This window comes from Diabrotica undecimpunctata, chromosome 4 (genome assembly GCF_040954645.1).
Source record: "Diabrotica undecimpunctata isolate CICGRU chromosome 4, icDiaUnde3, whole genome shotgun sequence".
NCBI lineage: Eukaryota > Metazoa > Arthropoda > Insecta > Coleoptera > Chrysomelidae > Diabrotica > Diabrotica undecimpunctata.
This window is the reverse complement of record NC_092806.1, coordinates 159161609-159179392: the sequence shown is the minus strand read 5'-3', so window position 1 is coordinate 159179392 and position 17784 is coordinate 159161609. Positions and strand designations below refer to the sequence as shown.

Here is a 17784-nt window from a genome sequence, read left to right as displayed (position 1 = left end):
TTTTTTCTTTTCTTTCTTTTCCTTACAAGTACACTTGCTTTCTTCGTTTTCCACTGTCCCTTTTACGTTTTACAATATATTACAACTTATATTTCAACTTCTGTCATTTTTGGCATGCGACTATACGTGTGGAAATGTTTTATGCATTGTTTAATCAGCTTTTCCGATTTTTAAATGCATCTGGTGCGTCAATATATCTTCCGAGGAAAGAAGATGACGAAAATTGTCCCAAAAAGAGATCATGAACTTTTATACAAAGTCAGATGGTTTTTCAAAACAAAGAAAATAATTATATATTCTATATATTTAGGGTAAACACAAATTTAATGTAGAAATAGACATTTTTAAGGTAGAAAAAATGACATTGGATCAGTACTACCGTAATTTTTGTCTAAATACAGTTCTTCCTAAGCACCCACCTTTACACGGTACATTGTGTCTCATTTATCTTTATTACGAAACGTGAATTATTAGTCTTAGAACGTTCTTCGGCGGTACTTGGATGGTTCTTTGGTTTGTTAACGGTTCTATACTCTTGTGTACCATGGAAAGTAAAATACCACCTGAAGGCACGCCCATCCTGAGCTCGGTCGCCGTACGACGCAGGTGCGGACCGACCCGAAGAGATCCATTAGGAAAATCATTACATATCGTGAAACTATTTACTTCTGACATTTTTAATATATTTTTTGGTAATCAATCACAATCATAATTAAATTGCTTTTTAAAATATTTCCTCAGAGTATAATATTTTGAACAGCAGGGGTGATAGTATATATCCCTGTCGGACCCCTCGTTTGATTTTTATATCCTTGGAGTCCTGCCTTTGTACGGATAGACAATGTTTGATTCCAGTAAAGATTACTTGAAAATATAAACTTCATATATAAAGAGTTTTTATACAGTGAGACAGAGATAATCTTTGGAGGGCTTTTAGGGCAATGCTTCCTACTGATCTGCAGAAATGAGAGGGTTTAGTTTCAGTCATCCACAGGAAACCTGATGTAGCAATAGTAGCATATCTAACGTAGTACCAGTCAGGATGGTAGGGAGCTAATCCCTTAGGTTTGATGTTTTTACGAGATCAACCCATTCTAAAACACGTAATTTTTTTGAAAAAGGAGGGAAATTTTCTGTAGTTGGATAAAATCTATAAAAAAATTTAGAATAAACACTTTAGCTGTCAAACGTCGGCCTTTGCTGCAAAAGTTAAAGCTCTTATGTGCTGACTTTGTAAATGATTAAGTTTTAATGAAATAACTAGAGCGTCTTCATTTCATCGATGTTACTTTATTTCTATCTTGTATAAATTTATCCAAGTTTTGTTCATAGAAACAAAATCATATTACAGTAAAAACTTTACATCTGCTTCCAATCGAACGCGATGATTCTGCTCTTACACATTTCTAGTCAACATTCCGACTTTGGGGATCCATTTTGCAGAAATTCTCTTATTCAAATCGACATGAAATGTATAATGGACACATCTATATAAAATATTTAGTGCCCAAGATTCAGAAACTGGCTTTCCAGATCGGCCTCTATCTTCAATGGAAAATTTACCTCTTTTGAAGCTTGAAATTTAATTTTGCATGGTTGCATACGAAACACATTGATCACCAAAAGAATTAAGCACATATCTGTAAATCTCTTTACCCCTTCAAATACTTAGATTTGATTTTTTGACGTGAATTTTCTAGTGGGAAACTATAAAATGCATTAGGCGATGGTAAAAATCTTTGCTGCATATATAGAACATAAATATGATGAAGTGATAAACATGGGAGACGATAGTTATATATGGAAAAAAAAGCAAATAGCCAGGAGAAGTTCTTAAAATTCATCTAAAAAAGTTACTAGATTTAATTAAGACCACAACACTTCTTGGTAGATTTCAAAGTACAGAGTATGGTATAAAGCTATCATAAACATGTGTTCTAGAGTTAGGAAGTTTCTTATCTGACTCAAAAAGAAAAAATACATAAAGTTTCAGGGAAACAGAATTTTAACCGTAAAAGACAGTCATCATGATTTCCAATCTATGGTAAGAGTGCCACAAGAAAAGATGAAAAGTTATTCTGAAATGCAAGTCCAATGCACATCATGTCCGTTTAAAAATGAATACAAACTCTACCTAAAGGGATTATTATATCCGTATTCAGCATTTTTTCTTCTACTAGAGTTTTTTGAAGGCCTTAGTCGTTTATTATTGCAAAATTCTTCATTGGTTTTCAGGAGACATGAAAACAGTCACCACAAACATCCTAACATTAAAGTCTTCCAGCTTTCCATTTTTCTACATACTATCTAAAAAAAGAGTTGTTCACTTTATAGTTTGTGATCTATGAAAATGATCAACAAAAATTGAAGACGCTAAAATTTCGTCGAGTCCGATCCTGATATCGCGTTGTTTGTTATAGAGGTGGCCTCTTACTCCCACAAGGCTCTTTCTCTCTTTATCTATGCGCAGATCCGAGATTAACATTTTAAACTTTAACCTCTCTTTTCCACCTCGTGTTGCAACTTATTTATAATTCTTTCTTTAGGCGTTTTCCCTTATCTTCGCTGTGATTACCGATTGGAAAATGGGTTAGTTCGTGACGGTCGCGAAAATAAAAAAAAAACACGCAGGCGTTTGCCTTGTTTTGGCAACAAAAAATGCGAGAGAGATGCAACAATATATCAAAAAAAATTTTGCAATGTTTGGATGTGGAAAAAAGTACCGTTCTCAGATTTGACAAAGGTTTTTTTGGTATAACAACTATCTCTGGCCTACTAATCAATTTAGATTTCATATCTTTTGTTCTAATTGGTAAACATATTGATCATCTTTTATCTGAATACATGGCGAGGTAATTTATGTCACCTCTTTGAGATGTATGTTTTTTATTATGGTTTCCAAGTGGTAATTACTATTTAAATGGGAATAAGCCACAATTGAAGGTTAAAGTACATTTATTGACGTTTCAATATCCACTTCGGAAATCTTTCTCAAAATACAAACATTAGTAAAGCTTATTCCCATTAAAATAGTAATTACTTTGAAATGCCACAAGAAAATAGCTTCAGAACAATATTTCCAAGTGGTGACGTAAATATATGAAATAAATATTTAACAATTAACTATCTTTAATATATTTTTTACAGATTTTAACAAATATCAAAAGTGTATTATTTCTCCATGTATAAAAACTAGTAAAGCTTTTCATTTTTCTGAGAAATTTGTATCATCTATATCTCCTCTTTGGGTTATTAATACCTATTATAGCTTTCACATCCATATGATGTGGCTATATACTCTTACAACATGTCTAAAATCTTCGCAAAAAGGATGTACCCTTTACAAAATCTATAAGCGTATTCAGCTTAAATACTTTTCTTTTTCTTCTTTACGTGCCATCTCCGCGACGAAGGTTGGCAATCATCACTGCTATTCTAACTTTTGACACTACAGCCCGAAAGAGTTCAGTTGAGGTTTCTCAGCCAGGACATTCTTCTTCTACCTATGCTACGCTTTCCTTGGATCTTTCCCTGCGTTATTAGTTTTAGGAATTCATATCTGTCATCACGTGTTATGACCCAGCTATTGCAGTTTTCTTATTTTGATGGAATCCGGAAATATTTTTCGTTTATTGATAATTTGTTTCGTAATAAAATGATAATCTGAGACAAACCAGAATATTTTAGAAAATGTTCTCCGATGGACCGGATGATAATTAAATAATTACGGAGGAGGAAAGGATTGGAAATTACCAAATTCCAAAGTCCTTCCGTATTATTACCCTTGTATCGTAGGTATATTAGCCACATATATTACACAGGGTAATTAAAAATACTAAACAATGTGGGATGCTACTAGAGAAATACACGACTTTTGTAACATTACACAGAAAAGAACCACGTTAATTTTTGTGACTGCTGTGATTAAAAATCGACTTCCAAAACGCACACAACGTCTTCTGATTAAACCATCGTATTGTTTCATCAATATGTGTGGTAATCATAATGATTACAACAATTCTCATTGTGGAACAATTTCAGAAAAATGTATTGGGAATTGCCGGAAAATTAACATCAAATTAAAAAACCAGTTTACCAGACGATCGACTTAATTGGCCTCATTCTCATGAACAAAAAACAAGCCAATGCTCGGATACCCATCACATACGCGCCGAGGAACGTTTTGTTGAATATGCATTTTCGTTGGTGGTGTTACACTTTGACTTTCTTCCCTACAAGCGTGAATATCGCCGATGACGAATCGTTAAACTGAGTTCTATACCTATGTGAGAGGTGAAATACTGAACGAATACATTTACAAAACCGAAGTAAAAGTGTTAGGTGTAGTAGTAACAAAAACGACTTTTTAATAGTGTGGTGCTACATTTTTCCAATAACTTGGAAAAGATAGACTAGAAAATGGTCTAAATATATATTAATAAAAATAAATCGCCGAAATGTTTGTACGGGCATCACTTCAGAACGACTGCACCAAATTAGATAATTCTTTTTGAAGTTATACTTCTATACGCGCGCTCCACGTTGGAAATTTGTATGGGAGTGAATCTGTGAAATCATTACATATGTAAGATAATGAGTAAGAGAGAGACAGAAGATATATTTTCTCTCTCTTCCTCTCTCGAATATAAAAATGTTCCTTTTGTATATATAATTTAATATTATACATATTATATAAAGATATATATACATATAATATTATATATATAATAAAATATTTATTAATATTATTATTTATGTGATATGTTTTGTATTATTTATTAAATGTTCATAATTATATTAGTCCTTTGTATTAGTATCCCGGCTGTCACGCGGGAGATCGGGGTTCGATTCCCAGTCAGGGAGGAGTTTTTTATTAATATTATTACATGGTAAATTAAACATATATGCGTAAGTAGAAAAGTTATGTATATTATTGTCATTTTTAAATACTTATGAATATTGCGTTTTAATTTGTATGGTATTATTATATTAATAACAAAATAAACAATGCATTTTACTGCAGAGCATGTGTAAAAAAATTTTTGCATTCAACTCCTTTCATACATATATGAAAATAAAAATATACATTTTCATCAAAATAGTGATTCAATCCTTCATTTACTATACTTCTATTACATGTCAAAAGTTGTTTATTAATTGTTAGTAAGTTGTTATTAATTCTGTTTCTCTTTCTGCTATGTCTTACCTATAGCATTACATATGTAATGATTGTGCAGATTGACTCCCAAATAAATTTGTAACGGCGAATGCGTGTATAGAAGTGTAACTTCCACCGCCAATGTGTAACGATAAGACTACCAAAGAGAATTGAAATACTATTGTAAAAATAATACCTCAATCAACCATGGGAGCTTATCGTCTATACCTTGCCTAGCTCAGTATCTCAACGGTGAGTTCGTCTTGTCTTAAACTAGGGATTGAACCTGAGTTCTCAGTTGATAGCAAATAAGACAAATTTTAACCAAACATATTTATTTAAATGAATAAAAAAACAATAATTAACCCTGCCAAAGCTTAACAGTTAATAAGTGTTACTTATTGCTTCGATGGGCTGCTTGTGTGTTCTAGCTGTTGGGTCCTCCAATTAGAAGTTGTGGCTTCTGGAGAGAGAGCTGCAGTCACACGTGGCTGTATGTCCTGATTAGTAAAATTGAATGTGGCCAATCAATTCAATCTGGTCAATTCAGTTGTTGATAAACCAATATTTCCAATAAACCAATGAAATGTCCAATAAAAATAAACTGTCCAGTAAGGTTTTGATATGTCCAATAAACCACACCAATGTCCACACCCGTTTTTTTTTTGTTGTGTTTGTTATTATCACGAGAAGATTTGTGTAAAAGATAATTGTACGGAAAGACCTTAAAAACAGCTTTCTGTCATTTTAAATCGCAATATATGCATGCCGCATGACTAACAAAGAAAGCCATGACTAAAAAAACAAGTCTCTAAGTCTCCAACTAAAAACAATAGTCTCCAACTATTTAATTAAGCACTTCACCAAGTGCAGGGATTCTGGATTCACAGGACAAAATTTTGACTGTTTTGAATTTTTTCCTGATATTTGATTAATTTTTTATTATCGTTGAAAGAGTACTCTCAATAACAGCAAAATATTATGTCTGTCATGCTTGTGTCACATCCTCCGCGTCAGTGGAAGGGACTTTGTTATGGACAGAAATTTAGTTCCCGTTAGCTTCGTTCTGACATGAGCTACGGAAAAAGAGAGGAATTGACAGTTGACAGACGAAGAAGAATAATTGACAGTTGACATTAGATAAGGAAAAGAAGAAGAATTGACAGTTGACAAATGGTTCCGGTCTTGGCTAGGGTCCATGCTCGGCCGGTAATACAGATTCAACGCTTACTGACAGTGACGTCAGAATGGACTTTGACCGTCTGTCTCAAGCTGTAGCTGTAGATATAGCTGTAAGTATTTGGTATTCCGGCACCAAATAATAACGATGAAGTTTCAACATATTAGATGAGAAAGATATGTCAATGAGGCGGTTTGCAGAATCTCTTCATTTTCCATACAAAAACGGGCATCCCACTGTAGTTAATTTAGCTGTTCACCTGATTAATGGACAACGACTTTACAGGCAACGCAAAGAGCTGAATGATCACCAAAGACAACATTGAAATGTTACCTTTTCTTAAAGGGAGACTTGACAACATATATATTGTTTGGTAGATGTTAAGTTCAGCGATTAGTCAGAACCTGTTTAATAAGATAAAATAAAATAGAGTAAAATAGAATAAAATGGAATACAGTAAAATAAAATCAAAGAGAGGAAAATGCAATACTTGGGTCATGTGTTGAAAGGCGAAAGATATGAATTACTTCAAGTTATACTGGAAGGAAAAGTACAGGGCAAAAGATCAGTAGGAAGACGCCAGAAATCGTGGCTGAAAGACCTGAGGAGATGGTTCGACCGCTCATCCGCAGAGATCTTTCGCGCAGCAGTTTCCAAAACTACAATTGCCATTTGGATCGCCAACCTTCGAAAGGAGACGGCGCAATGAGAAGAAGAGAATAAAATAAAGTAAAACAATATAAAATAAAACAGAATAAAATAGAGTAAAATAGAACAGACAGAACTTTGAAAGATATTCGTGACAATCAAAAACGTTTTGCTAGAACCATGATTCTATTTTCAGACTGTTCCTTATTTAATAATTATTCCTCAATTAACTGCTGCGGACGAACTGAACACATGCCTAACATCATCTAATTTGTGGCGACATGTAAAGACACTTCAATTGGCAAATAACATGGTAGTATTTTTGCAACAAGATCAAAGTGTAATTGTGTTTTCGATGGAGATGTTAGATATTGTAAATGGTAGAGTCGCTATTGACACCTCGACTGGGTGTCATTTCATTTCATGGAGTCATTTCATTAACAGACTCGAAAGAGGAGGTTATCGAACTTTGATACGAAGTGTAGCGAGTCAGCTAATTTAGAAATAAAGAATCAAATGGAATAAATAAATTTTTCTATGATGTATTAATTGAGAGAAACAATTCTCTATCAGTTGCGATTCTTCTACTTCTAGGAGCTTTTCAGTTTAGACATCCCTGAATTTCCCTAACTTTAATTTCGTATTTGGTGTTTTGCAAAGACACATTATTTCTAGAATTTGTCAGCAACAACCAAAACTTTTTTTAATGCCTTACCACAACATTTCCTATAGAAAGGTGGATTTTACGAACAGGCTAATGGAATGGCATTTGGAAGTCTTTCAAAACCAGTAAGTACAAACTTTTTCAAGGAAAAATTCGAACAATCCCAACGGAAAGCTTGGGCACATTCAAATTATCATCCTAAACAAAAGAGAGGAGCCAAAAGACGAATGATGTTACTCCACTTACATGGTAGGTAAATTTGGAAAATGGATTAAACCATCTAGGAAAAGCTTTGGAACAGAACGGATGTACTCCAGGAGACATTAAACCATCTACACTTTCAAATAGAGTCAATCACAATCTTGAACAACAACGTGAACTAATAAGTAAACTGTCCTTACCATAAATTAAAATTATAACGGATTGAATTGACAAAATATTAACAAAGCATGACTGAACTTTCTTCAATCATCGAAAAAGATACAAAAAAGTGTAAAATCAACTAAAGATCAAAGAGAATTCTTGCCACGTTGTTCAACCATCGAACAAGACACAAAAAGTCTAAAATCAAATAAATATCAAAGATAATCAGTTATTAAGTCAAGCCATTGCTACGCCTCTGATACTACGTGAGCCACAATTCAATCTAAACTATTCGATCTAACGCCGCCGAGAAAAACTGGGTTCTGGAAGCGTTTCGAAGAATAAAACGACAATAAGGGAAATTAGAATTTAAGAGTTAGTCTAAAATATAAATTTGTAGAGTTAATTAAATAAATGTTATAAATTAATCGTGTTTTAGTGTTAGTGTTGAAAACTTTAAAGAAATTAAAATAAACATTACAATATTTAATATAATGTTTATAATTTTTTATACTTAATTTTCCACGTGGCCATAATAAAAAATATCTTACCTGGCATACAAACACATCGGAAGGTTCCAGGATCGTCCAAGCAGGATCCGTCATTGTGGCAAGGATGAGATTCACATTCGTTGACGTTTGTCTCGCATCGAGGACCTGTAAAGCCTTGGGTACAATTACAAGCAAAGCTACCTGGGGTGTTAACGCAAATGCCGTCGTGTTCACAGGGAGAGCCTGAAACAAATCGTTCAAAGATGAATTCACAGAATACAAATGGTTTGAATAAAAATTGTTGATTATTTAACATTTTTATTGTTACACGCGGTACGTAGTCCACTTTTGGAGCGGATAAAGGTGGACATTGTTTAACTCAACCGCCATTCTATGTTCTTTGCACTTCCAATCTTCAAGGGTGTTGCGAGGGAAACTTTATAGCAGCCCAATAATATTTGTTTTGTAGATTTTTTTCAGCATGCCACAAAAAAGTTATTTTAAAAATGTCACCACAAATAGGTTTTATTATATAATATATAATTGGATTTCCTTAGTTTCATCATCAATCATCTCAAATCTAATAAAAGACAAATATTTGTTCTTCTAGGTGGTCATTAAAAATTAAAAATACATTAATTACTTATTAATTAAACAATTTAGTTAATGAGATAATTATTTGTTATCAAATTATGTTTATAAACACAACCAGAAAACGTTTTGTATCCCGCTGTGACCTCTATCGCAGCCATATCTATAATATTATCTACATAATGATCTACGGATCTTTTATTAAGTGATTGGTACACACACTGACTATTCATAGGCGCAGATGATGTGTTGGGATAAATGAGGAGACTATAAATCGTTTAACAATTAATAAAATCTTCATGCCAATATCGCCACCCTTTTATTCGAGAAGATGAAGGTACTGGTTGAACTAACCAGGAGATTTTTAAGACACAATAGGGTAGGCATCGTTTAGACAAACATTTCGAACGTTAAGAATTATTTATCAATATCTTTGGCTAGTTATTTCTCTCATTTTAATAAATGTCATATGATTTTTACACTAAATTTTAAAATGTGATACGATGTTAACAACGTGCACATCAAGTTTTGCCATTGCCACACACACAATTTTTTTCCTCGTAAAAAATCACTATTCGCTCCGTGCGTGACCATGGTAGGGGTACTTTGAAACGATGCCAGCGTGCGTAGCGGCGAAATATGACAAAATTGGCCCTACCTTTTTACGCATAAATTTTATCAAAAATGTGTGCAAATACATATTGCGTATTTAATTGTGCTAATAATAGCAAAAATAGTAAGTGTAGTTTTTATAGGTTCCCAAAGATTACATATAAATTAGAAAAAAGAAAAAGATGGATCCGTGCTATTAATATGAAAAAGTAAATATCACATAACTTCATTTTTATGCAATTGAAATAGAAAAAAATTTAAATAATTTACCTTAAATGATATTTTATAAGGCTTCAAGCTAACTGCAGAGTGCCTGATGACTTTAGCTTTTATATTATAACTTTTACTATTACTGTTTTTAAATATATGCTCTTTCAAGTGAAAAACTTGATTTGCCAGTACTAGATTTTTCCCTTTCTTTTCCCTTTGTGGTTGAAAAGATATATTATGATGAATTTTGAGAAACGAAGTTTTTAATACTACACTTATTTTGTACATAAACTGAAAAAATATAGTTAAAAAGTTAATTATTAATAATTGTCAATTCGCATGTATTTAACAATGTCAAACATATGTCATATGTTTAACCTGAAAATTGGTAGGTCCAAAACTGTCAGATGAAGGCGGTAGGTGTCGCGTCAGTCACGCACGGAGCGAATAAATACCTTATTTAGGATTGATTAAAACCATACCAACTAAATGATATGTGTACCTTAAATAAATAAAGAAATGCATCAAATATTCTTGAACGACTGCCAGTGAAAGTCATTTTTGATATATTCACATAATTTTTGATTTATTAAAAATACAACATACATTTTAGAGCATATCGAGAGGTTCTCCAGTAGTTACCGAATAAAAATGTAGTTTTAGTAACAAATACTAAAAGAGCTTTAGAACAACAGCTTAAAAAATCATTTATATTAATTTTTTGTGGTTTCTGAGCTTATTTATCTTAAATTGTTTAAACGTATTCAAGAAACACATCCCAAAAAAGTACTAAAAGATTATTTATGTATAAATACTTTGTAATTATAAGCGATCATTAAGGTTTTTTATGATACCCGGTAGAAAGGTAACACGACATGTAACTCCGTATTAAATCAAGTCCGATGAGTGACCGTAGAGGTAATTAGCAGCATCCAAAGAAGAAATGGCAAAGGAGAGTGGAACCAGTTTTATAAAATGTAGTCATAGAGGATGTACAACTCGATACGATGATTTATCCGAATCATTTGCCAGTCCGCGAATATTTATATCAACGTTCTAACTTGTATCTACACTCGTTAGATGTCTTGGGTAATTAATATATATGATTTGCATTTGAAATAACATTGGAGTCAATTGGAAAACGCAGATGTTTGAATATTTATTGAAAAGTTACGTTATTCACTGAAAATTGTGTTACAGAAGGCACGAATAAGGAAACAATTAAAAATCTAAAACTAGCCAAATAGATTACACCAATCTATCTAAAGATCTACACTTTCTGGCCTTTTTTCAATACAGCAAGAACAAAAACTGTTCTGTGTTTGGTCCTAATCTATTCTTTATTGAATATTTACATTGGCGTTATTGGTTGTTAGTAATTTTTGACGTCAATACATTACAAAAACGAAAAAAACGATAGAAGTGATGAAATTGAGTGAAAAAAAATGTCCAAAACAAGGTTTTGAGGAGATTCTAACGAAATGTAGAGAGTGACCATCTATGAAACGAATATATGGCTCGAATCTTCAGCTAGAGCTGTGAAATAACTAAATCCAGAGTTGGCACCTACAGCTACACATGTGAAATAATTATGTGAAATATATAAAATAATTATGTGAAATAAAGATAAGATGAAAAGCAAGAAATAAGTGACGCGTTGCAAAAATTAAGCAAAAAATTAGCCAGGAAACATTTGGAGAGAATTTGAAGAAATTTAGAACACTGCTTCAAAATCTAAATCTAAAATCTCTACAATGAAATATGTGAAACAATTATGTGAAATATTATGTATGAAAAAAAGTGGCAAGAAATAGGTGATTTATAACGAAAACAAAATCAACAAGCTGTTGGATCTAAAAATCATTTGTGATCACTTCACTTCGATTCGCGGACGATATCTGCCTATTAGGTCAAAGGTTCCAAGATCTGGCTTACCAATTGGAAACACTTTCCACTGAAGCCAATAAAATAGGTTTGAAAATCAATATTAGTAAAACCAAGTCCATGAGAATAAATGCAAGGAACAACACGCTATTTACTATAGACAATATGCAGATTGAAAATGTGGAAAACTTTACGTATCTTGGAAGTGTCATAACAGAAAACGGAGGTACAGAAGACGATATTCGTATGAGGATACGAAAAGCCCAACAAGCTTTCAGCACGCTCAACCCTGTTTGAAGATCTGGCGAGTATACTACAAGGACAAAGATCCGAATATTCCGATCAAATGTCATGTCTGTTCTACTCTACGGATGTGAAACCTGGAAAGTGACAAACACCCTCATAGACAAACTGCAGGTCTTTGTTAACAAATGTCTACGAAGAATTGTTCGTATATTCTGGCCTAACACCATCAGAAACGAAGATCTGCTACACCTGACCGAACAAAAGAGGGTACAAAATGAAATTAAGTCCAGAAAGTGGGGTTGGATCGGTCACACACTCCGAAAAAATAGTTCCAGTATCGCAAAGACTGCCCTAGAGTGGAATCCCCAAGGGAAAAGAAAAAGAGGTCGCCCAGTACAAACTTGGAGAAGATCCATCATGGACGAGATAAGAGTCCAAGGAACGTCTTGGAATGAGGTGAAGGCCTTAGCGCAAAATAGAACCCGATGGCGCGTTTTCACTGAAGCTCTATGCTCCACTTAGGAGTTCAAGAACCTTATATATATACTTCGATCCCCAATAATTATGTAAAATAATTTAAACAGAAAGGCAAAAAAGGAATGATTTATCACTAAAACAAAATCCAAAAGCCTAAAAACAACGTGTTTTGCAGAATGACATGTGAAATAACTATGTAAAAATATTTATGTGAAATAATATAAAACCGAAAGGCAAAAAGAAGTAATTTATCACAAAAACAACGCCCAAAAGCTTCAAAACAAGTTGTTTTACACATGTGGAATACTTATGTGAAATAATATAAACATAAAGGGCGAAATGAGTGATTTATCACTAAAACAGAATCCAAAAGCTTCAAAACAACTTTTTTTGCAGACATGTGAAATATCTATGTAAAATATTTATGTGAAATAGTATCAAACCGAAAGGTAAAAAAGAAGTGATTTTTCACAAAAACCAAGTACAAAAGTTTCAAAACAAGGTATTTTACACATGTGAAATGAACACAAAAGGCAAGAGAGAAAGAAATGAATAATAACTAAAACAAAATCCGAACACTTCAAAACAAGTTGTTGAGATCATTTTGAAAACATAAACAAGAACCGGTTCACCAAAATTCTTATCTAAAATCTACTAAATGAATTTATAGAGGATATTCTGACCGAAATATAAAGTTGTACACACTTGAAATAATTATGTGAAATAAGTATGTAAAATAATTATATGAAATAGTGTAAAACCTTGGACAAGAAAAAATTATTGATAAGGAGGATTTAAAAATTAAGTGAAACCAACAATAAAAGACGGCGACTGGTTCTCATTCCACTCAGGACTCATTAAATCAAAATTTAAAATTTCCAAAACGAACTTCTTGAGATTATTCTGACTCGAATGTAAAGCATAATGTTAATGTGAGCAATCTGTAGTATCTACTACTAGTTATATATGTGAAATACTTAAAATAATGTAAAATAAAATAAAAATAATGTGAAATAAATATGCATAACAATTATGTGAAATAGTATGAAAACGAGAGGCAAGGAAGAAAGAAGCGATTCATTAACACAAGCAAAATTAAAACGTTTCAAAACGAGTTTTTGAGGATTGGAAACAAAATGGAACACAAAAACAAAAAGAAGCACTGGTTCATTCTGAAATCTTAACCTAATATCTCCGAAATGAACATATGGAGAAAATTCTGACCAGAACGTAAATTTTAATAATAATGTGAAAAGTCTATAGTTTGTATGTTATACATGTGAAATAGTATGTAAAATAATTATGTGAAATAATGTGGAAACTAGAATCTGGTTTACTCCAAAATCCTAAACAACCAAACTTAGTGACGAGATTCTGACCAGAATGTAGAATCTGTAAAGTATGCCTAATAATTATGTGAAATAAAGAGTAAAAAACTAAAGACAAGAAAGCATTCATGAATCAACGGAATATAAAGAAAGCTTGACGACGTTGAAACAAATCTACAGCTAGCTTCTACAGTAAATAATGTGAGACAAGTCCGTCAATAAATTATGTGAAATAACTTGAACATAGTGAAAACGAGTAGCGAAAAAAAAAGTTTTCAAAGTCCCAAAACGAACATTTTGAGATTCTAAAAATAATATAAAGCCTAATGATGACAAAAAACATCCAAAACTGGAAGCTAAAGCTATGAGCAATGATTATATTAACTATATGAAATAACTAAAGCACAAGGCGGTAATTGCTTCGGATTTAATTAGTTTATCTACCTGTGGAATGCGCATTCATCAGATCAATTTATATCAAAACAATACCAATGGCCATAATCGGTGTTCATCAGTACGCGGATCAATTTTTTTTTTGTGTTAGTTTTTAATACATTGTCGATTGTAACGAGCTAATAAACGCAAAGTAATCTATTTTTTCTTAAAGGCTTAGTTTGCATAACTTATAACCATAGCCGATCGGTGTACTTGATACATTTTTTGACGGGTATACAAGAAGGTAATAAGATCATAGGCGGGCACACAGAAATTTTTATTTAAGATATGTTGTACTCAATTTTTAGTGCTCTTAAAACAATGTTCTATTTTATATCATCAAAATGTTGAGATTATTGACAAAAAATTTCTTTATTAGATATTGTGTGTAAATTTTCAACAAAGCTTCCTCATTGTGGAATTTGAAAACATCAAATAGTTCTACTACCAGATCGATTCACTATTGAAAACTGCATTCACTAAACAATATCAGTATCAGTAGTGCTGTAGTGAATTTTGTATTTATCTGGAGACTTGGGAGAATGAGGCCCAGGAAGTCGTGATGAAGACACCAGCGAGGTCATAGAAAGCTTGATATAATTCAACAAAAATTCGACGCGGTTCAATCCGGAAACTGATTATAAAATATTAATTTTTCTCTCTCGGAGTTTGTCTTTGATCTGACTTTACCTGTCGTATCAATAAAGAGAAAATATGGAATGTGAACGAAGACAGTGTCTTCTATATTTCCCCTTTTCATTGCTTCACTACTACCATTGTTCTATAATTTCTTTGTATAGTTGAAGTACGAAATATAGTAGAATGATCAGATTTGTAGGTTATATTTGTAAATTTATGGTTCCTGTAACTGATGTACATATATATTACTTTAATTTTATGTATTCTTACGTTATTTTTAATGTATATCTGCAATCTGCAACTCCTTCGCCAAAAAATTGCGTTTCCGCATATACTTTTGCGTTTACGTTTAATTTTCACCCTTTGGGACATACTACACTTTTTGTTAATGTTATATACATATCTTTCCGTTATTTTTGTATGGTACTCTCTATTAATAATAAATTTAACAGACTTACTCAGTAAGTATTACTCCGAGATATACCTCTGTATTTTTCTTACGTTTCCATTAATATTTAAGCCCAACAATCCTCAAAGCTATTCCAATTGAGCAAGCAGGTTTTAGATCAAATCGAGGTTAGACAGAGCAGGTGTTATCCCTCTGTACTTACATAGAAGCAGGCTTTCAAAGAAAATTAAAGAGTTTTGCTGCGTTCATAGATCTGTCATCTAATGCACTATTCCTTGCAAATTCACCGCTAGATTAATAGAAAATATGCTTATCGACAGAGTATTTCAAGTAACTATAGCATCCGAAGTAAGCACCCACTGAAAACACAAAAATGGCCTGCCACAAGGCTCGGTACTCGCACCACTTCTTTTTAGCCTTTACATCGCAAACAAAAAGATCAACAAAGTTTGGCTATGCTGATGACTGGGTTTTATTAACACAAAAAAAGTCACTAGAAGAGGCTGAAGAGATTCTTACGGAGACCTAGAGGTTATGAGAAATTACTTTCAAAAATAGAGACTTCGCTCCACTGTCTCCAAGACCGAAGTAATCTGCTTTCACCTAAACAACAATCTGGCGTCAAGAACCCTTAACGTTCACTTTGATAACACACGACTCAACCACAATAAACATCCAAAATATCTAATCGTGGTATTAAACAAGTTAAGCTTTAGAAAACATTTAAGTACAGTTGCCGAGAAGCTAAAAACAAGAAATAACATCATTAAGAAGCTCTGCGGTACAACATGGGGGGCATCGGCACACTCAGGTCTTCAGGCTTAGCTCTTATTTATTCCGTAGCTGAATACTGCGCGCCAATATGGATCAACAGTGCTCACGTTAAAAAGATAAATGTCCATCTAAATAACACCATAAGAAGGAACGCTGGAGTAATCAAATCTACACCAATACATTGGCTACCAGTGTTGAGCGACATTTCACCACCACATCTTCGCCGACTCAATCTGCTTATAAAGAATATAACAAGATCCTTAGCAACACGGCGCTGCCGATTCATAACTATATAGAAGATACAACCAAAAATCGACTGCGTTCCAGAAAATCTCCAATACAAACTGCAGAATCAGTCGCAACCACAGGGTTCAACATGATCACCAAATGGATCCATGAATGGTCGGCAGCTCAACCAAATACAGAGAAACGTTGCATCACAGAGACACCTCCTGGATTTGACATACCACGTAAGACCTGGTGCACACTTAACCGCATCAGAACTCAACATGCAGCTGCGGCGAGGTCCAATCTATCAAGCACATAACGGAAGAGTGCCACCAGCGAGCTTACGAGGGCAGTTCACAAGACTTCCTGTTTCCGATGATCGAGTCGATTAACTATATAAACAACCTCGACGTTTGCTTATAAACTGGGCATGATTTTAATATTTTTTGTATATCGAGTCAATCGTAACGTTTATTGTAATGTTTATTGTAATATTGTAGATGTGTCGAAATACCATACGCTAAATAAATAATATTTAAACCTTGTGCTGCATAGCCATTGTCATATATTTTGTTTTCTGAGTATTACTTCACAGCTCTAAATCGCCAAGAATTCTACTAAAATAATATAATAATTACTGAAGATAACAACTTCTCTGAAACATTTTCAAGAGACAAAACAATTTTTTAGTCACATTTCAATTATTTATTATAATAAAGATAACTGCTACATGAAAATGTGCATATAGATCGTTCTTATTGATACGCCAATGTTTACAAAAAATTATATAGTGTAGAGAACGAGCACCAGATCAGCGACCTGTACCGATTGGACACGGCATTGTTGTTCGAGCTTTATTCTGATTATAATTCCCTTTTTTTCTTGTTCTTTTCCTTCATCATCACGCACCAATCTACACTTGGATCGGAAACTCTGTTGTTAGTTTTTCCACATGACGCTTCAATAGTTAATGCGATGGTTTTGAAGATCAATACTGTACCGACAAATTTGTTTTAGTGTATAATCTAATCCATTACCAATCTTTTATTTTATAATTTGTTTATATATATATATATATATATATATATATATATATATATATATATATATATATATATATATATATATATAACGGAGCGAGCAAAAGGAATTTCAATTCTTACAAAATGATGAAATAAATGGATAGAACAAAAAAAGTTACTGTCCACTTAGAAATTCATTAATTGAAACTTTAAAATTACCAAAAACAAGAGAATATCCAATACACCTGATCCTATCAATCAAAAGCATGTACAGAAATCCAAGCATCCCGATTAAAAGTCACTCAAAAGGAACAAGTTTTCATAACTTTCCGGGGTGGTTCAAAATAGTTTTTCTTTTGGCAGCAAAGGCTCGTAGAATTGAAAAAATTTAGATATCTTGTGTCCACTGTTTCAAACAAGTGACT

At 33.0% G+C, this 17784-nt stretch overlaps 1 protein-coding gene across 2 annotated transcripts in view; it reads right to left on the bottom strand.

Annotated features, from left to right (window-relative positions):
* The window catches only part of N (neurogenic locus Notch protein), a 367839-nt gene that overhangs the window by 30558 nt on the left and 319497 nt on the right, over positions 1 to 17784 (bottom strand). For both annotated transcript variants that reach the window (XM_072530756.1, XM_072530757.1), the window contains exon 8: positions 8565 to 8747. In XM_072530756.1, the coding sequence (XP_072386857.1) occupies positions 8565 to 8747 (183 nt within the window). The remainder of the gene's footprint in view (positions 1 to 8564; positions 8748 to 17784) is intronic.